The sequence below is a fragment of the Tympanuchus pallidicinctus genome, unplaced genomic scaffold, assembly GCF_026119805.1.
Source record: "Tympanuchus pallidicinctus isolate F22 unplaced genomic scaffold, pur_lepc_1.0 scaffold1, whole genome shotgun sequence".
NCBI classification, from domain to species: Eukaryota; Metazoa; Chordata; class Aves; order Galliformes; family Phasianidae; genus Tympanuchus; species Tympanuchus pallidicinctus.
The window spans coordinates 99,546,459-99,573,585 of NW_026294618.1; the positions used below are offsets into that span (position 1 = coordinate 99,546,459).

Here is a 27,127-nt window from a genome sequence, read left to right on the forward strand (position 1 = left end):
CTGTCTTTAGTAAATACTGCATTTCAAGCTTCCAGTGCTTTTCAGTTTCAAAATAAGAATTTCTACTGAATGCTTAATACATACATTTGTAAACTGACAGATCAAATAGTGCTAAATTTGATGCAATGTAATTACTTCTGTTAGAAAAAATGCTGTTGAAACAGAGTAAACACATTTGTTGAGAAAATTAAAAATAGCCCACGGCACATCAAATACTGTACCGAAGACAAGACTTCGCATCATCCTTTACTCTTGCTTGCCTGACTTTTCACTGCCTTACAAATGGCAGAGTGCTTGACCAGGGAATTAATTGCAGAGACAAAAATAATACTGAATCCCATCACGGGCTGTTGACAAGAAACCATGTCAGGTACCTATTCCATAATAAAGCTCTGAGTAAGTGTCCCTGAAAAGAACCCGGTTCAGTTAAAGAAAGACTTGCTGTGAAAATGGCATAAAAATAATAGCCTTCAACAAGACAGGGCACTTTCTTCTATGACTCTTGCTACAGTAAAAGGATTTATAAATGGTAGCTAACATATTTTCCCAAAATAAATTTGCAGTTTGTTCATTTAATGTCTGGAATTTGCAGGATATTTTAGGTACATGTTCTCCATACATAATAAGTACAAAACCCATGCGTGCTTAAACCTGTCTAATTATCTCTTCTACCTTTATGAAACGCATCTAGAATTTCCATCCTAAATTACACACAAGATTCTTTATTATAAACGATGTGACTCACCCATGTAAATGTAATCTGCCCAGAACTGCTTACTGTAGTCAACTGTATGGCAGGCACATTGCTGGCAACACCGTATGTCGATGACCTCAGTCCCTCCTCTCCCACCCACCACCCCACTTTCCAAAGCGGTGAAGTTGAAAGATGTTGGTTGTTATGCTGCACTTTGGGAATACTTGAGCACAGTAGAGAACAATTCTGTATGAAAAATATCATCTTCTAGGAAGGATTTATATCTTTGTGTGGTTGTTGTGTATTCACTGTGCTTGGCAGACACGAATCAAACACACTAGTCCTGGTTGAGACCTGTATGAGTTATTATAGTGCCATTCTTTATAATAACTTTCAGTTTTATGGATGAATCTCAAGACCATTCAAATGAACTGCAGGGACTCCTCTTACAAGGGCATGGGACATGATTTACCTTAAAAATATCCGTGCTGTCTGCTGAAAAAGCTTCCTTCAGACACTTAAACAGTTCCTGTGGTGTTTCACTGATTGCTTCTGAAAATTAGCTTCTTGGTGTAGTAAATCCACTTATTTCTGTTGCTTAACTAAGGAAATCAACAGTTTAAAGATACCATATTCAAGCAAATCCTTAGCTTGTATTTTTCCATTTCTTAAGTAGAAACACTGTTACAAAATGATAGCTTCACCTCTGGTCTCCTGCACAGAATTGCAATTAAATGTTAAGCTCATGCAGTTATAGGTGAAATCATCCAAGTTCTATGTTTCAGTCCAAATAAGAAAGGGACTATTTGGAAAAATATAAAGCAGAATGCAGGCAATCTGAAATGAGGCTGACAAGAGTATAAACGTACTGAATTTGGGTCCAAGTCTTTGTTCCATACCCACATGACAGCCTTGTATGTCCTGTGTATGAAGGAGACCTCCAGCCAGGCACTGCACAGCAAGCTGTCTGATTTTGGGTTAGAGAGAAAAGCTCTGACACATTTAACTTCCTTGGGCATTCTGAAATAATTTTTCCATATAGCAAAATATTTCCATATTAGAGCCTAAAAAAGAATTAAGTCTATTAAAAATATCAACTCCTGAGATGATACTGCACATACACATATATATACATACATATATATATACACACCCACATATTGCTGTATTCATGCATGCTTTTAAAAAGCAGGTTTTAGGATTTTCTTGTTGTTTTCAAGTAAAAAATTATTCAAATTGGACAGAAAGTGTCTGCTGACAGATTCTACTAAATCTGCAAAATCCATTTGGTGGAAAAATACTATAAAACAAAAATCAAGCATGTTTGTTTTAGTGCACTGGGTAAGTAATAAAAATATATTGTGCTTCAACATGTTTGAAAGAAAGAAGATGCCTGCAGAAGATGCATTACATAAAGAATGCTGTTTGGGTTTCATCTAAATTACTGATTTTTATTTTCAGAAACCTAATGCACTAACAGGGCTGAAATCAGATTTGCATAGCTTGCTCTGTGTATTTGTGCAGTCCTTTGACCACAAATGAAATTGCTAGATTAGGATCTAAAATTTAAAGGACCTTCTGTAACCTCTCATGCCCATGTATTCATATGTACAGGCACCAATGCCTTGAACAATTTACAGCCTCTCTGTGCATCCTTATTCATTTTCACTGAGTCACCTATACCTTTCATTTCTCCTTATTTCCTGCAATCCACAAATCATGTTCTGTGCAAGCAAAGGAAGCCATAAAGTGGCCAAATAAGATTGCTGAGACGGTAAGCGAATAACAGAAGCACCACATTATACAACAGAATATTATATAACATGTTATTCTCTTCTCACAAACATCACTTGGCTTTCTTAGGCACACTAATACAGAATGAGGAATACAGACCCGATGTATTTTTTGTTTGTACGTGCTACTGCTGTATCTGGATGCAAGGCAGGTGAGAGCACAAATCTGAGTCCATTTTGAAAAATACATCTTTGTACACCCACCTACATCAAGCTGGACCCTCACAACACCCCCAGGCAACACTACAGGTTGGGGCAGAGGGGCTGGAAGACGGCGCAGAGGAAAAGGACCTGGGGGTATTGGTTGATGCTCAGCAGAACATGAGCCAGCAGTGTGCCCAGGTGGTCAAGAAGGCCAATGGCATCCTGGCTTGTATCAGAAACAGTGCAGGCAGCAGGTGCTCAGGGTTGTATCTTACAGTCCATCTTTCAGCTTGTACTAAAAAGTGATCATATCACATTTCCATCCTATATGATGCTGATATGCAGATCCTGGATTTTATTAATGGAATTTAGTGTGGCCAGAATCCCAGCAGGGTACACTGACATTACTCTCCCTCCACCCAAAGTGTTCTCCAGTCAATAAACAGGAAAAACTACTGAAGAGCCGACACCATCATAAGCTGCAGCCACACATATATCCTGTAAACTTCCAGCTTACAATACCAACAGCTGCAGGGAAGGAAAAAAAAACAAAAGGAACATTTCATAACAAGATTTTAAAAAGCACCCTTAACAGTTCAACAGTTTCTGGTTGAGAAGCACCAATTCCTCAATATCCATGTATAAAACTATCAGAAACAAAGATGCTGAAAGACAGATGTCACACTGCAGATGGTGCAGCATGCAAAAAACGTCCATTTTTATGTTTACCAGCACACAACTGAGAGTGTGCAGGAGATGTCATCCTCTTGCCAAGTGGATAGAGAAGAATTGCAAGATGGGATGTGTCCAGAGATAGAGGTCAGAGAGAAGAAAAAGGAGAAAAGTTCACATTCAAGCTTTTAATAGACAATAATATTTTCTGGAGGATATAATTCCACAACTATTTGGCAAAGCCCCAGGACATCCATCAGCACAAGCAAAATGAGGGTCAGTTGGCTATTCTGTGAAATATTGAGCATTTTATGAGTCATAAATTTAAAAAATGTGGATATGCTAAATTTACTTCACTCCCAAGTCACACCCTTTTTTGGTAACCTCTGTCCATGATGCTCTTCAATGCATCAATAATGGGAATCCAAAAAAACTAAACTCAGAGGAATTAAGACCGAATAAAAACAGACAATACACAAATACTGAAGTCCCATTTAAGGTAACAAAAGAATAGAGAAAAAACTCCAAACACACAAACCACAAAAAAAAAAAAAAGCAGATATCTCATTTTTCTTGCAGAGTTGTAAGTGATGATAGGAGAACCAACATTTCATATAGTTAAAAAAAAAATAATCAGGATCTTGGAAGTACTTTTGCCAAGCTATGATGGACATTTTGCAGCTAGTTTACTTGAAATCTCTTTTTTTTTTTTTAAACTGAGCTGTTTCCCCACATACTCCATACAAAATCCTAGAGGAGGAGAGCTCAGTGAGTCCTTCCAGTTTACCTACCCACAAAGTCACTGCCACAGCATACAAAAGCAAATTCTGCTGAACACCCATTTGTAGCATATACAAATCTATGCCTCTCTCAAAAGCAAAACAGTAATGACTTCAGCTGAGCACAGTAGAAGGTCTCAAGTATTTACTTCTTCATGTGATTCACAGTTGGGCTGGATATTACACAATTTCTTTGTGCCTTGAATCTTTCCCTGAAGCAGCTGCTGAAGAGCACACTAGAAATTTGGATGCACTGACTGTCAGGTTTTGCCTACCAAGTTCCTTCCCTATTAAAAAAAGCCTCAGCAGTATCTCCCATGTCTTCTCAAATCTGATCCTTTGCTTGGATTTCAATATAAACTCGAGCACAATTTCAGCAGGCAGTGTTCTGCTTCCCAAAGTCTTCACGTTGAGCACAGGAGACTCCCTGTTAGCCCAGCTCTTTGTGCTAGCCTGCTTGATGCCTCACCTTTTAATTTTTAATGTCAACTATTTGGTTCCGCATTTAATCCTGCAGCGGAATGGAGTAAAAACCACCGCCACATAAAGAACAGTGTAATGGCCCCCAGATGCACCATGCTTTCCAGGAGTTACTGAGATGAGGAGTGGGAAGAACAAGCAGTTTGCAAAGAGCTTCACGGATACATTTCACTGCAGTCTGAAATCGGACCCGCACGAAAGGCAGTGGAGAAAGGACCATCTGTAGATTCCAATACTTTTAGAACATAAAAGTTAACTTGAAGAAAACAGCTGGGTGGAGTAGCAGAGAGAGGGAAGCAAGATCTAGTTCAAGAAACCACTAATACATGCTTCAACTTAACCAAACACTTGTATGTTCTCTGTCCTAAAGAATAAGAGAGAAAAAGGAGGAAAGAATGATAAACAGAACTGAAACTGGCAAAAAGCCATTTTCCCAAGCAAAATCGTCATGCAAGAAACAGTATCAAAACCTCTGATGGATTAAGGGACTTTAAAAGACACTGTTCTGAGGAAGCCCTTCTGTGGCTGAGGCTTTGCATTTCAAGTTTCTTCAAAGAAACAAAAGTAGTGGCTGTTTTCCGTTTCGAAAATTCAGAGGAAAACAAGGGTTGTCACTGTTGTTCAAGGATGAGTTAGCTTCTCTTCTGTTGCATTTCAAAAACTGCAAGTGCTGTAAAGCTACCAAACAGTCTCATTAAAGTACATGAGGTTATGTCATTTCTCTTGAAGGATTTTTGTTTTTCTGGTGTGAGGAGGACAGGATCATTTCAAGATTATCAGCTATCTCAAATGAAATACAGAAAGGCACAAACCACGTCACAACTTTATCATACTCGATTCTTCATGTGATTACAACACATAGGCTGCTATTATCTTACTAATTTCAAGTTAAACGTTGTTATTTAAAGGATAATATCCACAAAGGGTGGAGCATTTTGTTTCCTTTGTTCTTGTTCCCGTTGTTTACAAACAGGAGAAATTAAATCAGGCAGTATCTGTAATATTTGTACATGAAATCATGTACACGAAATGACAACACGAGATGATTCTTTGCAATGTTGGTATCTTTTAGAATTACTACTGCAGTCACTTTCAAAAAGAAACAACCTGGAAAAGCAGACTACCAGTATTTTATCCAATTTATTTTATACCAAGAGCACTGCTTTTGTTAAGCTTAAAAAAAAAATTCCAAAGGATATCTGGACAAAGGGAAATTATTTAACTGCTCCTGGTTTTTCCCTCGAATTCTATCAATAAGATACAAAGAATTTAAAAATAGTAATGTTTGACACCTAATATCCAAGACTGACTTTTAATAAATTAATGTTTTTTTCTTCAAAGTCAAGAAGTTAACCAGCCCTCAGACTCTTCAGGCATGTCAAACTGAGTCAGGTATCCAGGTATTATATCTGTAAGGATTAATTATTTTTCTTCTGTCACCTGGCCCAATGGCCCTGCTGCTTATGTTAAGCTGTAGTAATTAATCTGACATTGGCATTAAAATGAAATTGCTCCCTGACTCCGGCATGCCATGGCTCCTTCTTCCCCCACTACCACTGTTATGACACAAGCATTTGCAGGCCAAGTAGTGAATCATATAAAAAAATTCAGCACTTGAAAAAAAAAATAAAAAATTCTTTTCCTGTATTTTTCCCTGGTGGCAATGCTGTTTTAAACATACATAAATCTGCAGCGCTGGTTACAGAGACGGCACGGAATGAAATTCCCTTCTATCATCTCTCCCTGAGTTGTGCAACTGGTTAAGAAGCAAACTAACTTGAGAACTGCCTCCTGCTTTGTTTTACTGAAGTTCAGCTGGAAAATAAAATCCTGAACTTCCACAGCGCAAACCCAAACATTATGGTTAAAATAAATGCATCCTCAGTTATGTGAAAATACTTGACTGGATGTAAATCAGCAAAGCTTTATGTACTTCTACTGAGCGCCCAGCTAACGATCCAGTCTCGAAAAAGCAGACAAACAGAAAAGCAGCAGATCTTCCCTTGTGTCAGTGACAGCTGCATTCATCTTGGAAAGGAGCAAAATAACTTTACCCATAAAGGGTAAGATGTTATTAGTAATAAAATTCTTCACATTCTTTTCATAAAAAGACATTTCATATTGCAAGATGATATCCTAACAAACTAACCTTAGATGGTTGGATCGAGTCTGCACAGCATAATGCCAACATATCATACATTCTCCTGATCAAGCAAAAATCAAAGTAGGACAAGCTGTCCAGTCCAAATCGGGGTATTTGGATAAAGTTCTTGAACACCAATTTTATGCCATTATGAAACAACTCAGACAGCAACAGCCAATTTCTTTTCCTGCAAAGCAGTGTTAGTACCTCCGCATTACAACTGACCATGTCTCTCATTACAATACCCTTCTGTAGTTATTATGTAGACCATCATGTTTAAACCACTTAGACTGAAGTGGTTTAAATTTCCAGGCTCTTTTAGCCTCAGATTAATTTAGCTGATGGGAAGAAAGGGTACCACAATCACAGCTAAGCAATTCAGCTATATTAAAGACTAAGGCTATGGAAAAGATGACCTTGTAACTTAAAAAGCCATTTAAAAAAAAATAAAAATTTCTTCTTTGGAGAGGACAAGCATCCCCAAACCCTAAAAATGGGACTTAAAGTTTGGCAGGAGATGGTATTTTTGTTAGCAATAAGCTTTTTTGCCAACTTTCAAGAAAACATCCCAAATTTGGCCAACAACTACGAGCCTTTGAAGAATCTTAATTTTGCACACACTCAGCAAACATTTTATAAAGTCTATAGCTGAAATTTAAGAAGAATCTGTCTTTGTCGAGTGTTCTTCCAGCCTTCAGTTCACAAAAAAACCATGCTACAGCCCCTCATCTTCCTGAGTGTGACCACCCATGTAGCACGGGGAAGCAGACAGCCTGACTCAAATACAAAGGGGACAACTATGTGATAGCTCTTGGAAGAGAATCTGGTAATCAAAGAAACGACACAGGCTGAGGAAGGATGGCGGCAGTGTCTGTTGTGTGACCATCTGTTGATTTAGCATTTAAAAATATTTCTGAATAACATAAAACGTAGTAAAGAACATTAGGTTGCAAAGTTCAATACTGAGAAGTAGGAAAACGCCAGATTTAAGGTCATCTCTGACTGTACAATGGACATTATCTTTTGTTTCATGATGATATACTGCTTTGCCCCAAGATCTGAACTTGCAGTGAGTCAGGATTATGTAACAACAGATTGCAGGAGCTTTGCTTCATTTGCTGCATGACCAGAAAAGTCTGCAGTGAACAAAACAGTGTGTGTGGGGGGGAAACGGAACAAGCTCAACTTTAGGAGTCTCAACCCAATCACAGCTCTAAATGATATCCTGAAGAAGTGTATATACTATTTCTGCTTATTTCACAAACAAACTGTGTGTGTGATTCTCATCTTCTGATTTGGCTAACTGGAAGTTTCTAAGGTCAGGTTTCTGCTGCATTCCCAGACGCAGCCAGCAGAAACACTATGACTGAAAAAAATAAGCCCAAGGGTGTCTAAAACCAGGTAGCACATTGACCTTAGTCTTGCTGGACTTCAATTTCAGACATGCATGAGATAAATGCAGACACACTGAAAATAAATTCCTTTAAGAATATGAAGCACTTCTGTACTAGAGCAGCAAGCAGCAGAGATGCTTATAAGGAAATTCTGTTTTCGGACAAGAGCTTGAATCTTGGAGCAGTGGGGCCACACACTGAAGATGAGAAGAAAACAAAATATTTTGAAGTTGCTCCTTCAGTGAGTGCTCAGGGAGGCAAAAGGCCCGCTTGGGGAGAGAATGACATGCAATCATCTAGTTAAAGACCAAGATCATCTCGTATACACATGTAAGGAAACCAAACAAAGATTCAACAAACAACTTTATGATGTTAGTGGACTTCTGAATGCCAAATTTTCCAAGCATTCTGCCAGCAACAGGACAAAAGAGAATGGCCTCAAGTTGCACTAGGTAGGGTCAGGTTGGATATTAGGAAAAATTACTCTCTGAAAGAGTGGTTAGGAGCTGGAATGGGCTGCCGAGGGAGGTGGTGGAGCCACCGACCCTGGAGGTGTTCAAGGAAAGTTTGGATTTTGTGTTGAGGGACATGGTTTAGTGAGAACTATTGGTGATAGGTGGATGGTTGGAGTGGATGATCTTGTAAGTCTTTTCCAACCTTGATGATTCTGTGATTCTGTTATTCTATACTTGCTGTTGAAAGATGGTAAAGAAATGAAATTTGGCCTCACTCTGAAAGAATACATTAAGCCTTCAAACACAAAGGCATTCATTAGTTTTTAAACCCAAAGTCAAACCTGATCTGTGAAGAAACTCTCAAAGCTTCATAGCATTGCATAACCATACAGGCAAACGTTTGTGTTCTGCATGACTGTGGCAGTGTGTTTACCTCAGATTAAGGAATCACTGTCTTACAGAAAGCTGAATGGTGGCTAAACTAATAAAACCTAATAAAACTCAAGAGTAGATTAGAAGGATTCTGTGAGAAACAGCAGCAGAACAGTTGCTGAAATCAGAGATCACACCAACTGACTTCCCTTGGTCAACTAGGTAAGTTATCTCGTCACAAAAGGAGATTGAGTTGGTTATACAGGACTTTCCCTTGGGAATCTGTGTTGTGAACAATGACTGCATTAACTGCTTCTCACACTGATTCAATGCTAGCCCTATTACTCACTGAAAGGGACAGATGGTGACATGACACCCAACACAGAATTGAATTAGCTTTTAAAAGGTGTACTTGTCTGACTGCTTCTGTACAAGACTATACTTTTGAAGACTACAATTTTAATATGTATAGAACACCTAATATACATATATAAAATATATATAAAATACCTCCTCATGAAAAGAAGACTTAAGAAGAAAGCGTCTATTTCAAGCATTAAGTTTGCTAGTTTGTTCTATTCAAATGCAAAACAGTGCTGCTGCTTATTATATTGCACTTTCAAAATTGCTTAATTAACATAAAAATTAGGCTCTTCCTCTGCAAGCATCAAGCATTCATGGTTAGAAATTTATGTATATTTAATATATTTCCATATCACTATTAATTGCTAGATAATTATTCATGCAACTCTTACCACATTTCACACAGTGAAACATAAGAAGTCTTTATTCAACATCAAATTTCCATTCAACAGATGAGTAGCAATTTCCCACCCATCTTCACCTCTTCCGTGTTTTGATATTTTTTCCTGATGTTTTACACATGAAGGCTATGCACATTTCAGTTACTGAAGATACACCTCACAGGCATCCAGTCTATTCAAGTTAAACCAGGAATTCAACACAAGTGATGAATTGCTGACCTTTTCTCATCCCTTCTATACTACCTTCAATCCAAACCATACTACCCATTACAACATACTGACATGTAAGACAGCTGCACTTCTGAAGCCTCACTGAGATTAAGAATTAAAGCAGCTGTTTAAAACACCAGGACTTCAAACATTTTTGTGTAAAAACATTATACACATATTGTCTTGCACAGTAACACATACCACTACCCCATTGGAAACATTCAGTATTCAATTTTCAACAAGTGATAGATGTAGCCAGAGCTGAACAACTAAAGAGACACTTAGAATTATCTTAGTGTAACCTTGCACCAAAGGCTGCAGAAATTCCTGCAAAGGAAATCCTATCTAAAACATGAAACAAGATTGAACCATTATATTTTCAAAACAAACAAGCAAAAAACCAAACAAACAAACAAAAAAAAAAAACCACCAACCCTGTATATTTCTATTCTTCACAACACTAAGATAAGATAAAGCAATACTGAGATACTGGCAACAGCCAGAGAGCCAGGGCACAGGTTTGACAGTAACAACTTTACCATTTCTGCCCCTGTTAAGATACTTAAAGTTCACAGCTTTGAGATTAAGTTCTGCTCATTTCTGCTGCTCTCTGGCTACACACTTGGGATCAAAACTCATCTTTGGTTGGCAAGAAGGCTATCTGTTGGATAGTCTTTTTTTTTTTTTTTTTTTTTTCTCCAATGGGGATTAATTTCTATTTCCATTCTAGACTTGGTGTTACAGCCATTTACTTTCAAGTCCAGACAGGAATTTATGCCAAAGCTACAGCAGTAAGCACAGCCAGGGCCCATTAGCCCAGCTCTCTGCACTCCACAAATGCCATTCAGAGTTCTGGTACAGATTTTCCTGTCCCTCACAATTCCTCTAGCAACTCGGCACTGACCTGCCTTTAGATCTGACAGGTGTGATCATTTGAGCCCATAGCCCATCAGAAACAAACTGCTTTGAGAGCCACCAGCCGGCTCGATGTCATCCAGGCTGCACGTTTGGCAGTCGGGGCATTATTATTCATGACTGTTTATTCAATAGAAAACAGCAAATCCTAACTGGCTCTGCTCTGTAATCTTGACCATCCTCTGTTGGTAAACAACAGGAAACTACTGAACTCAACCAACCCCACTTGCATTTTTGCTAATTGAATTTCAATTGAAACGCCCCATAGGCTTGAAATATGAGGTTGTATAATTTCTTCTGGACAATGAAGGACAAAAGAAGGATCCACACATATCTGGTGGGCAAAGCAGCCAAGTAAGAAAGCCCTCAGAAATGCTGAACTAGAAATACTGCTAAGATAGAGATACTGCATAGAGACCATGAGATGGTAAGAATCCTCAATCCCTGGTGAAGCAAGGTGGTGGTCAGCAGAATGGCCACTGTGGATTTTCATAGGCAGATTTTGGCCTATTTAGTGATTTGGTTGACAGTGTCTCTTGCTTGAGAGGAAGCTCTAAAGGGCAAAGGAGTCCAGTAAGGCTGGATATTCAAAGAACAGGTCATCCCTATGTGCTAAAAGACAAGCAAGTAGAGGTGAGGACAAGCCTGGCTGAGCAGACAGCTTCTTCTGGAACTGGGGGAAAGAAAAGAGAGTAAACGGCCTTTGGAAGAAGGGGCAAACAACAAAGAACCACCACGAATAAGTTCTGAGGTTTAGCAGGGAGGAAATTAAACGGGCTAAAGTCCAGCTAGAACTTAACTTGCCTACTGCAGTAGAAGACAATTTAAAATGGTTTCATAAATACGCAGATGACAAAAGGAGGACTATGGAGAAGCTCCACCCTTTACAGCATGCAGGATGGAAACATAATGCTGAGAGATGAGAAAAAGGCTGAGGTACTTAATGACTTTGCCTGTCTTTATTAGTAACACTAATTATTCCCAGGGTACTCAGCCTGCTGAGCTGGAAGACAGAGGGAATAATCCAAGGTGAAATGGTTGGTGACATAACACATTGCTTGAACATACGCAGATCTACGGGGCCAGACAGGATCAACCCAAGGGTACTGAAGGAACTGGCAGAAGGCTCACCAAGACACCTTCAAATGCAGAAAGTGCACGAAGAAGAGACATACATGGAAGAAAGGTCCAAAAGACGAGTTTATGAAGGCTTGGAATCTTCCTTCTTCTCTTGAACGTCAGAATTGAAAGCTGCCTCCTTCCACACCCAGATGAAAACAAAAACAAAGACAGAGCGGCACAGCAGAGAAGGAACCTAAAGAACTGGCTTTTGCTTCCAGAGAATTAGTGAGGCAACTTACAACACTCTCCTAAGACCTTTTCTGAGCATGGCACACGGAGGATAAAACTGCAATAATTCAGTGAAGGAGGAAATGAAAGTGCATTTTAAATGCTTATTGCAGGGATGTGTATAAGAAAATCCTTCAAAAAAGTCACAAAAGGGATAAATACCATGAATTTGGATGATCCCGAGCTGTTGTGTAATACTGCAAACAGTAATCACCTGAAGAAATTGTAGGCTGATAAAGATGTAGCTGGACATCAAGCTGGAATCTAAGCACAGAGCTCTGGATAAGGAACACCAGCAAAGACAGTGAGTTCTAAAATTACTGTAGGCTGTCAGATGGTCACCTTCCATTTCAGCAGAACTGCACACTCTGTTTTGAAGGCTGGACTAATTTGACTGTCCTGATAACACAAGTGCTCTGATGTCTGCAGTGACAAAAATTATAACAAGGCATACTGCTTTCTGATCTATCCAGTCATTAACTTGCACCTCATAGCTTCCAATTAACCTCTCTCAACTCCAAGGTTCCACCGATAAGCACCACGTCCTCCACACCTATCTCATTTTATCTTGGGTGATAAATTAGAATATTTGTGATCTTCATCTAAACATGACCACAGGTATATAAGCATGCTGGTTAACTGCTCCTTGGTTTTAACCAGTGTAGACTATTGTGGAAAAACAACAGAAAGAACAGTTTATCTGAATCTCAGCATTTTATTTCTCTTGTAACTTCAATGAACTCTTCTGGCTTATTCCTATTTAACCAGACTCTCCACTGTATTTATTTGGTTCTGAACATCCTGCTGTCTAACAAACCCTGCTGAACATAGCATCTGACGAATTACAGTGGCATCCTAAAAAGGCATTTTATACCTACACTATGCATGAAAACAATTCCTGATCGGTCACATTTGGATATTTTCTGAAATTCAAAGAACATTTTAAACATGCAATTTGCTTCCCCACAGTTGCTGTTTTTTTCTAATGAGTAAGCATACCCAGTTCTCAGAGTTCACTGGAATGCTAATGCAACCCCTTTTTCACACTTAGTTGAAGGATATTCTGTCCTTCTGCTGCATTATTAATACCAACCAAACCACTGGAAAACTAAGTGCAAATACCAATTCACTTAGTGCTATCATTCGACTCTACAGAACTTTCCATTTTAGCTATAGCATGTGTTGAATATCTGACAAAATATACATTACATGCAGTTTTCAATAGCTTTTGTCTTGTGACAAAAACTGACCAGCATGTTCTTGCTTGTTTATAATTCACTTGTTACTGCATTTATTTTTCTAAGAGAAAAATTTCTGTGTTGTACTTCAGGGATTATAACTATGCTGATGTCCTTTTCACAATAACTGCTCTTTTATTTCTCCACACCAGATTTGCATTGCAAATTCCATGGAGAAAATGACACGATGTTTCTGTTCCATAAAGCAGAAGTGCCATTTAGGAAAGTCACTGAAAAAACATGCCACTTAAAAACTGGAACTGTGAATATTTTTTAGACAATGAAATTTGAAAGATGGGCAATGCTTATTATGTAACCTATCCAATAGCCCATCTAATATAGCACTGTTCTCTAAGTTTACTCTGGATTACATGTAGATATGAAAAATTACATTTGCAAGATCTGAATTTGAGAATCTCCTGCCACAGTATACATCCTCAAAACCTTTCTTTCAGCTGTCTCCAGAACTTCCATCCTTTTTGTAATTGCCACAACTTTTCAACTAAAATAATACAATTACCAGGCTGGCAAAACAATGCTTGCTCTCTCACTCAAAAGCAAACACCACAAGAGGGCTGCATTCAATCTCACTTATTGAAATTCCTGTTTCTGGGCATTTTGTTATGCAATCTGAGCATTCAACGCTTCTCTTCTGTTTTACTCTGCAACGCCTTATGAGGCCATTTGACTTGTAGGTCAGGACAGATCACCCAGATAGTGAATCTTGGAATTTTTTCAAGTCATATACACCTACTGAGTTCCTCTGTCAGCTATGAGGAAGCAATGGAGCAAGAAGTCAGTGAAACTCCTTCTGAAAAACAGCTCTGACATCCTGGGTTAGGACGCCCCAAGATATTTTGCAGATGGAGTGACTTCACTTTGTTCATATTCTGGGAGAAATCTACTAATTGGCTTCATTACCACAGTCTTTTTGCTTCGATTGTAAAGCTGCCCTGATCTTGTGATGGAGCTTTCTGTCAGCTCAGATAGGTTCTTACTGCATAAAATCACAAAGAGTAAGAAACAGTTGCTGTACGAACAAGATCTTAAAATGCAATCTTCATCCTAGGCAGTTAGCCAAGACAGACAGAAAATAGCTACCAAAACCCCTATATGTATGTACATACATCTCTCCATGCGTACAGTTTATATGTACACCATATAGTCTACCTTACACAAAAAATATGCCATGCAAGCCGTAGGCTCATTATATTCTATCATCATTTATCTGTTTTATTTTCATGAGTTCTGTACTATTCAGTGCTATACAAACAAAACATGAAAAAGAATATGCCACTGGTTGATTATAAAATGTGTCAGGTAACACTGAAAGGCATGAGACTAAGTCGAGACAATTCATCCCTGCAAGGAGGTGAATAAGCCTTCAAAATGTTCTCTCCTAATGTACAGCAGCAGTGCTACCATAAATCAGGAATTGTGTATATAGTTTAAATTTGACTGCATGCTTGTGTGCACGTCTTAGTGTGTAACGTCTACTGAGTTCATTAGCACCACAGGTAGCAGAAATCCTAATAAACCTCCGTGGTTTCTTGGCATCGTTAATGGGTTTGTTTAACATCTGCAAAGCTGTGGACATGCAGAATGTACTACTTGCAGCAGCTGCATTTCATTCACTTCATTGGTACCTGCTTCAACAATACTAATGTACCTGTGTGAATGGTTGTTTCAGACACTCCAGAACAAAATCTCAGCTTCAACAAAACACAGTTTGAACAGATACGTGAATGGGAAGAAGCCACATAGCTGCTGAGCATACGTTTCATTTAATTCTCTGATTCATGCTGCAAGAAGAGCAAAGCAAAGAGTTCACAGAGAAAGCCAAGGAGCTTTCAGATCTTTTGGAAGGAATACTTTTTTGGGTAAGTAAAGACAGAAGAAAAAGGACTGGTTAAATCACAGCAGCGCTGCTGATGGGATGAACCTGGAGACTTAGGCTAACAATCCTTTTGAGGGAAGGTTTTTTAAAAGCATCCAAGCAGATTTAAAGAACAGTCATTCTTATAGGATTTTAAATGGGACTTATGTCCCTAAGGTCTGCTCTCTGTCTGTTTGGCTTTTCAACATCAGTACCCATAGCAACTTCCAGGCAACACAAACGCACCATTGCTCACAAATTCCAAAGCGTCTGAAGCATTTCTGAAAATGTCTCTCTTTTTATTTATTGTGCATGTTATGCTTTCCTCCTAATAGATGTGCTTACTGTCTATGTAATGCCTTAAACCATCAGGACGAGCCAGCTCCTTTCAGAGCAATGAAGGACTGGTTATCAGAGCAAGCCAACCAGAAGGATGCTCAGGTGCCTGCTTCTGCAAGTGCTTTATAACAATTAAGAGCACTCACTTCTATTGCTGTACTGCAGGGTCAACAACAACTAGCAATGCAAACAAAACCAAAGACTTGCATCTGTCTAAATGCAGCTGATATGCATTTCAGAGAGGCTTTTTCTAAGACATGAGAACTAGCTTTTAACAGTATGAAATGGGACTGGGGAGAAAGATTACTACAGAGAATGTATGCCAAACACAGTTCTGCAGTTCTCAGATGGCAGCTGTTCCACAGGAAAATGAAATGATGGGAAAATCCATTCGTACTTGAATCTGTCTATACTATAACTGTGTATACTTCAGCTAATTCACATTGCATAGTTCTTCAAATAACTGGCACAGAACATACACACTACAGGGAAACCCTTCCTATATCTACCAATGTTTGGTGAGAACACCGACAGCAATGCCTCTGGAATCCTGCAGTTCAGGAAAAGGTTGACAAAATAGGTTGCAAAGACAACAATATTTCAGATTACATACAAGGTGATGAATGAAGTAGAGAGTTCAGTTCATGCTGAAGTTTGTGTTTTGATAAAAATCTATTTTAAAAAGCATTTATACTCTACTACAATTTTTCCCAAGCTCCTCTGCCCTCTTATGTTTTCCAGTTTTCAGTATCAGTACCATAGCAACATCCAGGGCTCATGAATGTGGCACTGCTCTCTGTCTCTGGAGTAGAGCCTTACAAATGACTGCCAAACTCAAGGATACGAGTCGGTCTGGAGAAATAAGATGCTGGGCTAATTTTTGTATGCCCTCAAAACAGTGACAGGGGACTGGGAGGAGAGCAAAAGGAAGGAGCTGAAGCTGCAACAGCAGAGAAGAACGAAAGAATAAAATCTGCTTGTAGTTTAACAACATATAACCAGCAAATTCCATAACTAGAGGAGATTTAAAGTTTTATTACTATCTTACAGCTTTGATGAATGTATCAACAGTGTAAGGATTCCAGCATTTTCAGTAACTGAAGTGACTCCAAGTGAATCTTCTCCCCTGCCAGCAGTTACTCGTATAGAAATGTGATATCAGAAATACACAAAATACATTTGCAGCAACTTTAATGCATCTGGAAGTGAAAAGAGCCAGCATCTGCGAAAAGTGGAAGAGTGGGGAATCCATTAAACATGATTGAGAATCTCCACTACAATGGAACACTGATTTGGGATTAGTCTATTCAGCCAGTAGATGCTGCTATTTTTCTAATATAACACATCAGGAAAGATCATCTCCTAAGTAAAACCAAAGCAGTATTTTGTCCTGGAAAAGTATGCACTCAAGACTGCTTGAAGATAGTATTTGTCTTACTAATAAGCAGAGAGAAATGGATATGGTATGCACAGCACCTGGTAAGGCCATGCGAAATAAACAGGTAACGACTATGCTCGTCTATTTCAGAGGAATTAATTTCAACTTCAGCAATAATAAAGTATGCTACGAACCCAACCAACATCACCTGCAAAATTACAGGTCATGAACCGACAAAAACAAGTAGTAACTAATAAACCTGACCTTCATCAGAGGCTTACCTATTGTCTGTCCTACCGCCATAGGTCTTTAAACACACCCAAAACATTCAGTATTCTGACACAAATACCAAAACCACTTGATAATTCTTAAAGTATTCAGCATGCTTTCTCAGCATCAAGCCACTCAAAAGGATACCGTGCACAAAGCCACAAGAGGGACTGGTTTTTGTTTTGTGTGGACTCAGTGGAGCACCAGAAGTATCTCAAGGCACTGCACTGACCTTACTGTACTGCTGTGAAGGATGCTATAGGAAAAAAAAACACAAACCAATTAAATGCTCCAAGCAGATGACTGACCTTTTGAAACCTACACCCAGAAAGATGCTGACTAGGGCAGCAGGTATATGTTGCTTCACATGTTCAGTCCTCCATCAAGCTAAAAAGCATTCATAACCAGAATAACCTTTCATTAGAGCATCCTGAAAAGATGACAAACATTAAATAGAGAACATCAAGAACGTGTTTAATTCTGAAGAGATTTAGCCTGTACTTAGTCATTTTTTTCTGATCTATGGACAAGCAAGAGCTTCATTTCTATGTATGCAATGTGATGGGCTAACATAATTCCATGCCTGCAGCTGGAGGAATGAAAATGTGCACATTCATTAAACATTACACGTAGTTACCACAGATACTGTGTATTCCAAGGTAAGGGAAAACGCTGGAAACCTCTAATACCACTGTGGGTTAACTGCTGGCAAATAATAACTTTTTAATATGGTTTCTACAGCAACTACTAATAACCTGTGAGGACATAAATGGAAAACGATCTGCCACATGGTATATCTGCTTGTCACAAGCCATGACTCACATGTAAGAGAGTTTAAGAAGATTACTGCAGTTGATGGGTCTTGATAGGCTCTTGGTCATAAAACCTGAAATATTTCCAATTAGCTGCACGGATGTGCAGGTAACAAAAATGTGCCAAGCTGCAAACCCACAGATAGTGACTCTGACATGAATCTATTGTAAACACTGCAGTGAAATGCTGCACTTAATTCTCAAAAGCAATGGAGGATGGAAAGAATGGCATCTGAGAGAAGAGCATGGCTTGGAAAAAACCAACTCCTTCCAAGGATGACTGAGGGAATGGGCTGTCTGCCACACAGGTGAGGTGAATACCACTCCAGGAACACAAGAAAGAAGAGAGAGGAACAAAGACTTCAGTGTGTAACAGACGGCAGAAAGGATCTGACAGAAAGCTGGTGCTCGCTCTGAGAAGTACATCAACATGTGCACATCAACGTGTGCACATACAGAAGTTTGCAAGACACTATAATTATCGACAGACAATTCTGGAAGAAGTCAAGCTGCCCTCTCTCCCATGTTACAAATGACAAAGACTGTCAGGACATGTAAAGAAGAATAACAGCCTGCCCTGTATTTTCTGCATTACTGAATTTCACAGACATGCCTAGTGATAAAAAATGCATTTGTGAACAAGGTCCTTGACTGCCTTCATTAACTAATTTGTTAGAAGGCACAAGAGACATGCAGTCCTCAATTTATAGACATTTTTCTATATCTGAGGCTATGCTATTTACTGCACAGCTTCCAATTCTTATGAAAACACGTTTTCAATTATAACAGCAAACATTAAAGCTTATTTTCAGCTAACGGAATGCTATGAGTACTTTCACAATAGTTCTGCAATTTCTAAGTACTGGTCTTCATCTGCAAGATGACTCTGGGAGGCAGACATACACAGACCAAAACAAGACAGGGAGAAACTTTCCATGCATCAAGGAATGACTGTTTAGTGTTGCTGTTTGATCTGTAATCCTACGGACATACAGGTGAAATTAGGTGACAGAGGACTTACACTTGCACTTTCCTGTTCTCAGAACAGTGGTTTCAGTTCACACATGCACAGAACGACTATGACAAACATGTCAGAGCTGCTCGGAGAGGCTGCAGTGCTCCTCAGTGTGCAAGCTCACAAAATCCATACAGGTTTTGGTAGCAGTCCCACATGTCATTCTGGAATAGCTTGTGTGCAGCTACAAAAAGGGAGGCTAATTTTCACTAAAACAACAGACTTCGCCCTTAGTGCAATGTGACAAGGGGCCCTTTCATGTTCTGCATCCCTGTCACGCAGAACACAAAGTGGGCACAAACCTGGAAACTGCTGGTTCCTGCTTCCTCTGAAGGTAACTCAACAGTTGCTACAGTTATCACTTCTGCCTGCTGCACTCAAAGTATAGGTGAAAACAAACTTTGTACATGAAAGTAGAAAGCAGTATACGTAATACCGTCAGCCACACAATCCCTAACTCTAAACAACTTGAGCTGTTCAGTCAATCAAAAGAATTATTACAGCTTGCTTTTTTACACCTGTTTCAATTTTCCCATAAAAAATCACAAAAATTCAACGCACCTAGAGCTTAGTATTTGATTTACATTTGGAAGAATGAATCACATCCATCTTGTAAGCTTTAAGAGTAGAGACTGGAAGCAGCACCTAAAACAGAAGACAAGCCTTTGGCTTTATCACTGTACCAGCACCCATCAACACTGCACCCACACAGAGAAGCAGCCCAGGGAGATATAACATACATCACCTCCTTCAGGTTGGAGGGTCACATCACTAAACTGGGACTCCTGACTTCAATCACCATTTACATAAATACATCAAACATCATGTAACAACACCAGAATCACCACAGCAGTCCTAAGAGATGTAGGGATTTCAGTGGTAGCTTATTGTATGCTCTGTGCAAAGTGAGGACATCTGGATGCTGCTTTGCTGTGTAATTGCTTGGCTGTATTGAATACCTGAATACGATTTTCCTACCCAGCAATGAAATACATTAGGATATCTGCAATTACTGAAATGCTGTAGCACTGTACAACACAGATTTAAACAAAAGCAGATAGACCGATTTATGACTGCGTGTATAAACATTTACTTTGGGGCAAAACTATCAATTTTGAATGAATAATAGAAAAAAAGATGCAAATTGCTGCTTATTTCTGTCACTAAGAATACACAATGAAGGCAAGCATGTTAAATTTTTCTCTTTTTCTATTTTTGGATGCTGAAGTTGGCAGCTCTTTTTTGCAGTAATTCTCTTCTGTTGGCTAATTTATGACCCAAAATAAATTTGAAGCTGAATGAAGTACTGTAATAATCCAAATACTTCTGATTCTGTCATACTGCAAAGCCAGTGAAATGCGAACCCTGTTACAGGAACACACAGCCCAATGTATCCAGGTATTAAAGGCTGGTGATGGATATATAGAAAGTGTCAAAAAGAGGTCAGTTCAAACTTAGTGTTGACAGAAATTACTGCCTCCAAGAGTATGAACAGCCTTCTAATGATGCTTTAAAACCTTAGTTCTGTCTTCACATGTGCTGTTTATACAGTCCTGCGAAAATACTTCAAAGCCAAGAAGCAATTTTAAGAACACATTTATCAACGACTATTTTCTCCTGACAGATTATTTGACTTCAGCTGCAGATATTATGTCAAGATAACGTGTAATCCAATGAATTCATTCCATATTGAATCAAATCAACTGGGATTATTTCCCACCCTTTTGAAACTGAACATTCGAGCCATATGAACGTTCAGTGTCATTTGGCACTTCAGGAAAACTTTATAAAATGCAACAAGGTCTGAAAACCTACACTCAATTTCTGGGTAACTTCCTGACCTTCCAGTGAAGGATCTCTGATCTCTGACAAACCAGATCGTCAAGAGCATTATGTAAACCAAGAGCATTATATAAACCAGAAATGTTTTTCATTAACTTTGTTAAAGGAATGCTTTATAAACGCCTTATTTAAATTCCTGCCTATTTCTGTCATTTTCAAGATTGCACAGGTTATAAAAGGGGATGATTTCCACCAAGCTGAACTCTGCCAAAAATGACTCCACACACAGCATCTATTCCAAGGCTCAAGTCTGAAAGGATTTGATATGAATTAAGGTGACTGTTAAAGAGTGGTACATAACAATTATTTATTTTATTATATAAAATTACGACCAATCTTCATTTTGGTGTATAGAATTCATTTTTCACTGCTTATTCATATCAAAACATGCTGTGATTGTCTTTCCAAAAACACTCCCCTTTGTTATCCAAGGAAATACAGTGGAAAGCACTTATAATTTTTTACCAAGTGCTCATTGAAACTGGGATTCATAACAGCTGAGGCAAGACAAATGATACACTTAATCATGTGAAAAGAGTTGGAAAGCAGCAAATCAACTATTTCATTTCTCTTTGCTTCCTATCAATAGCCAACTAAGCTGATGTGAATAAAGTACACGGGATCGCAGAAGTCATTTTGGTCAAACACACTTTGGTCTTCCACAGGATAATTCCTCTGGCTGCCATGACAACCAAACTAATGGGCTTCAGTGCTGACAAAGTGTAGAATTCAGCGAGTTCATAAAATTTAAGTATTTTGATAGACAAAGGACAGAGAAGCACAGAAGGAATAAAAGGCTGGCACTATTCTGAGCAACGTGCATCAGTAAAGATTAATGAAGTACCTCACAAACCTGCAAATAGAAATTCAATAATTGTTCCCATGAAGGAACAGCTCACATGCGTGAAAAATGCATATATTTTGTTAATCTATATTTAGCCTAGGTGTATTTAATGCCTCTCCATCTTCAGTAGTCCTTACTGAAATTTCTTTTCCTCTCTTATTCACCTCCCACATCGTAGGTAACATTACTATACTGCATTATCAGGTGCAAACTGTCCTTACGCAACAACCATGTGGTCTTTTCACCTTCACATGTCCATACAGCATCTTCTCTTACCACACAAACAACACCATACTAAATCATCCTATTTAAATTTACTATTGAGCCAAAGGAACACACTTCTCAAAAAAAAAAATCAATGCTGAATCAAAATTATGTCTTGCTTAAAAAACAGCAACAACTGTAGTCCTTGTTCTACTCAGTACATTATTAATTACTCATCTAAAGCACGTTCATCATTCTGTGCTCACTCTTGGGTGGTTTTTTGGTTTGTATCAGTGAAAACCTGTAGTATGACCTTTACCTGCATGTATTTTCACTATTGTGGCACCTGAGCACAATCAAAAGAAAACACAGTCAGCTTTTACCTGGGTTTCTGTTTAAAAGATTTAGTGCAGAGAGATAAGCACTACCACTTACAGAGAGCTAGGATACGGTGGGGTGGGGGGAAAGCAAATAAATGAAAAAGAGGGAGTCAAAATCCAAGGAAGAAATGCACTGCCTGAACTGTTTTCATTGCCAGCCTGTTTGGTGGAGGCTAAATAGATTTATTTTCTTTTTAAGCTTCTTTAATCTTAGAAATGACACCTTAGCAGCATCTCTGGGCAAAAGAGATCAAGTAGTTGAACTAATGACCGTACAAGAGCAAGAAGGTGGTCACAGGAATTTGTGTGCTGGTCATCACTGGCAAAAATCCATCCAGGTGGTTCAGGAGGTTGTTCTACCTATGGAAAGCCAAGGACTGGTAACTGCTAGGATTGTACTGCCAGCATGCAGATAGTGCCTCCTCCAGGAAGAAGCTCTCCCGTAGAGATACAAGCCACGTTCAGTTGAAGGTTATTTTTTCATTTCCTATTCAGATGGGATATTCTCACTTATTTTATGTAATAACAGGTAATTCTTTCACGCTATAGCTCGTGATGCATATTAATCAGTGTTCTTGCATAATTACAGTTTCTTTCAACATTCAAAATGCAGTTAAACTACTAATGACATTTTTCCCCCTCACTTCATCAGCCTATTTTGGGAGTGAAGGCCTGAAGTAGACACCCGAGCTTTGGGAATGGAAAACAGCCACGAGCCCGAATGTATTCACAGTACAGCTGTAGGGCAATAAGGTTGTCATCTACGCACAAAGATGCTTCCAAACATGTAAATATGATGTTAAAGTCTCCACCACTCCCTTCTCAGTGTTAAAGTCTCACACACCATCTTCTGCAGGCCATTACAACCAGTAAAAAGGAAACAACACTATTTTTATGATTACTGGTACTACTGTAGCACAGTGACATTCCTGAGACACAGATACAGTGTTAACACCCTACCCTTACCACTCCTGGTTTTCTTTATCATTGCTGGTATCAGAAATTAGAGTTGTAAGAAAACAGTTCAGATGAGTCAAACCAGAACTGCATGATAATGTTTGGTATCAAATGTGCCATTTGGATCTAAAAATCCACCTGGACATCAATATTTCACAAAATGATGAAGGCATGCAGATACGTAATACTCTGCAATGCTCTCGTAAAGCAGCTACAGGTTGGTTGTCCATAAAAATATTTCCACACAAATGTTCCATATTTAGCACACTTGCAACAACAGAACAAGTCTTACATGAGGAAGTGATAACTTAGTATTTGAAAATGCTGGTTGAACTACCTTCTCACTCACACAACACAACATAATAACCCACAGTCATCGTGTATGTAGCATACAATGCCTAGCAATGTACCAAGCGCTAGAGGGACATTAATATTTCACATAATATCTGCTTGACTTAAATAAAAGTAGGACTTAAAGCATTTGAAAGCTTAAAAAAATATCTAGAAATGTTTTTGGCATTTTCCCTAGCTTGGTGCTGTGTAAAATTAGCTAACTGCCTTTAAATATTTCCATTTTTATAACCCAACATCTATCTAATTTGCATAGACCTTTTACAAAAGAGTATGAGAGAAAAACATTAGAAAATGACCGTACAACTGTGAAGCTCATTTCTGAGGTAATTACAGAATCTATTATTTGTTAAGTTGATAACATTCCAGGTTGAGAACGTTTCTTTAACTGAAAATTTATTCCAGGCTAGAAGTACCACTATGCACTATGCCATGGTTTTATGATTTTGGTTATCAGTATTCCACACCATAGCATCATGTAATGCATGGGGGGTTTGACAACTGATGCTCAAGTTCTGGGTGCCTGTCCACAGGGGAAGAAGAACTACATTCCCCAGGGGCTTTGTGGCCAGTGAGGAGATAGAACTCCTGGCAGGGTGACCTGATGCTCTTTTCTTTGCCTGCATCGGCTCTTCTTCATCGGCTCAACTGGACTGCACTTCTCACCTCAGCGTTGTGGTGAGACTATATTTTGCTGATACTACATTTAGTAAATTAGTTTGTTTCTCCTCAGATTGCTGCTGTTTTTAATTATTTTGGGGTCCCCTGTTTCCCTTTTCCAGAGGTGTAGATTTTGTGAAATCCCTCCGCCCCGCTGGTCACGGAACCAGGCCGAACCAGCCCGTAAACCATTGACAACCAGGTTAACCTAATGTTGAAAAGTTCCCAGTAAAACATGTTTTGAAATTTCACGTATTATTTTTCACTACAGCAAAATGAATAATAAACTTCCAAGATACGTGAAAATCTAAGATTTCTAACACAAACTGCTGGGTAAATACATGGCCATATAGATACACAATTCTTTATGAAGATATCCAGTCAGACAAATTATTGAATATTAGCTGTGTTTATATTGCTTCTGCTCAAGTAGAAATCAGGCAAAATGCAAGTCAGCTCTGCTTTTAAAATCCAAGCAAGGATTCCAGCAAGGAAAAAAAAAACCCTACCATCAGGACCTCATTCTTTTTAATAATCTCAAACTTCTCCCTTTGGCAGACAGAATAACCAACATGTGTTAAAGATCTGGAAATGCTTATTCCAGAAGAGCTAGCCTATAAATAAGTCACTTTACATTTACTGTACACGTTTATTTTCTTCAATCATACATTCATACATCCTGAGAACATTCACTCATTTGCATCTGAATCACTGCCATATCAGTATTATTACAGCGATTACACCATTATGGCCTAAAGCCTGGCAGAAATCTCATCAAAATGCCCATTTCCAAAACATCCCCCAGATGTTTCATTCTAACAAGCAATCGCATCTCTATACTCTGTTCCCCTGACAATACGGAATCAGTCTCTTAACACCAGATTAATACAAGAATGGAAGATCATTTCTAGCTAAAAAGCAAGCACCACACGTTCTCTCACCCACTGATCATGCCAAGCAACATAATTCATGTTTTACACAGCTTCTCCAAATCAGCACTGCCTGGAAAAGCTGACAACATTGGGCAGCTGATTTGCTGCATCTGCATGTTGCTGAGCATTTCCCATGTTCACTGAACACAGCAATTTTTTCACAGCTGAACATGGCAGCTTTTGAAATACACGTCTGTGTGTTCAGTGTCAGCCCCATGAAGGTTAAGGACTGGCACGGACAATGAAGTTGAAATTCCTTGGGACCTTTTCCACTATTTTCTTGAAGTAGACTGACAAGCAAGCTACAGTATTTGAGAAAAAAAAAAGCAAAAATGTTGTTGTTGTCATTCATTATGCCTCTTCAGTATTCCATATCAACTCTCTCAAATCTATCCATGTTACAATCATTTTAAGTACAACGGTAAGCAAGACCTTTTTGGTAATCAGCATACGTAAAGTATCTCTGGAAACACTTCAAGCTTTGTGAAGATTGACTTCCACCATTTTGGGGAGAGAGGTATATTCAAGACAAAAATGTATGTAGAAATGGAGAGCAGGATTACCTTCCCTTAGACATTCCACCACAAAAGTGAATCCTGTAGTCCTTGGATGTAAGACATACTCATATTTTCGAAGACCATTCTTTTCAGCAAAGTCATTACTGCGAGCTTTGGTATTGGCTGGAGGAGACAATAAAAAAGGACAATTTTCTATGAGTGTGCATGTAGAGCAAGAATAATCATGACATGTTAGGAAAACAAGTAGAAAAACAATTCACACAGCACAAACATACAACAGCTTTTCAGTTGGGGGCCAACTGCAAGATGCTTTTGGTTATACATATATACATATACATATATACATATACATACATACATATATATATATATGTATATATACATATATATATATACATATATGTTGTGGCATGATAAAGAACAATGTCTACTGCAAAAACAGCTTTCCTACTTGCTCATTTCTTCTAAGAAAACACTCAGCAAATCCTTCATATTTATCAAATGCAACCTGAAATCTAGAAATTGAAGTTTAGTAGTTCTTCAGATACTTCAATACCCATTTTTAAAATAAAATGTATTAATGAGTTCACTAGCATTTTTTTAAATTAAAAAAAAAAAGCATGATGTGTAGTAATGCAGGTTTGATTTTACACCAGCTTAACCATGTAAAACTTACTTTGTAAAGAAAACATTAAGCAGAAAAAAATAGTTAATCAAATACATTGAAGCAGTATTCTAGTTCTTCATTTTGAACATGGTACACGTTATTCATCAATCTGCTCTACACATACATTCCCCATTTTAAACTTTCTGACCTAGTGCCCAATATCACAACACGAGGTTGTTGCCAGACACAGAACTGGCTAGGACCTGGAAGGCCACCAGGCCAAACCCCAGGACACATGGATTTCATAGAATCATTAAGGTTGGAAAACACCATTAAGACCATTAATTCCAACCACCAGCCCATCCTCACCATGTTCACTCACCACGTCCCTCAGTGCCACATCTCCATGGTTCCTGAACACCTCCAGGGACAGTGACTCTACCATCTCCCAGGGCAGCCTGATCCTTGCTTGTCTTTTTGAGAAGAAATGTTTCCTCTTATCCAATCTGAGTCTCCCCTGGAGCAACTCAAAGCCATCCTATCATCCTACCTCTATTACCTGGGAGAAGAGCCAACTCCCACCTTGCCACAACCTCCCTTCAGGCATGTAGAGAGCCATAAGATTTCCCCCGAGACTCCTCTTCCCCAGACCAAACAATCCCAGCTCTCTCAGTTGCTCCCTGTAAGACTTATGCTCCAGACCCTTTACAGCTTCGCTGCCCTTCTTTGGATACTATCC

At 38.8% G+C, this 27,127-nt stretch overlaps 1 protein-coding gene across 6 annotated transcripts in view; it reads right to left on the bottom strand.

Annotated features, from left to right (window-relative positions):
* The window catches only part of LCLAT1 (lysocardiolipin acyltransferase 1), a 105,908-nt gene that overhangs the window by 21,366 nt on the left and 57,415 nt on the right, over positions 1–27,127 (bottom strand). For all 6 annotated transcript variants that reach the window (XM_052700100.1, XM_052700108.1, XM_052700116.1 and 3 more), the window contains one exon: positions 25,827–25,943. In XM_052700100.1, the coding sequence (XP_052556060.1) occupies positions 25,827–25,943 (117 nt within the window). The remainder of the gene's footprint in view (positions 1–25,826; positions 25,944–27,127) is intronic.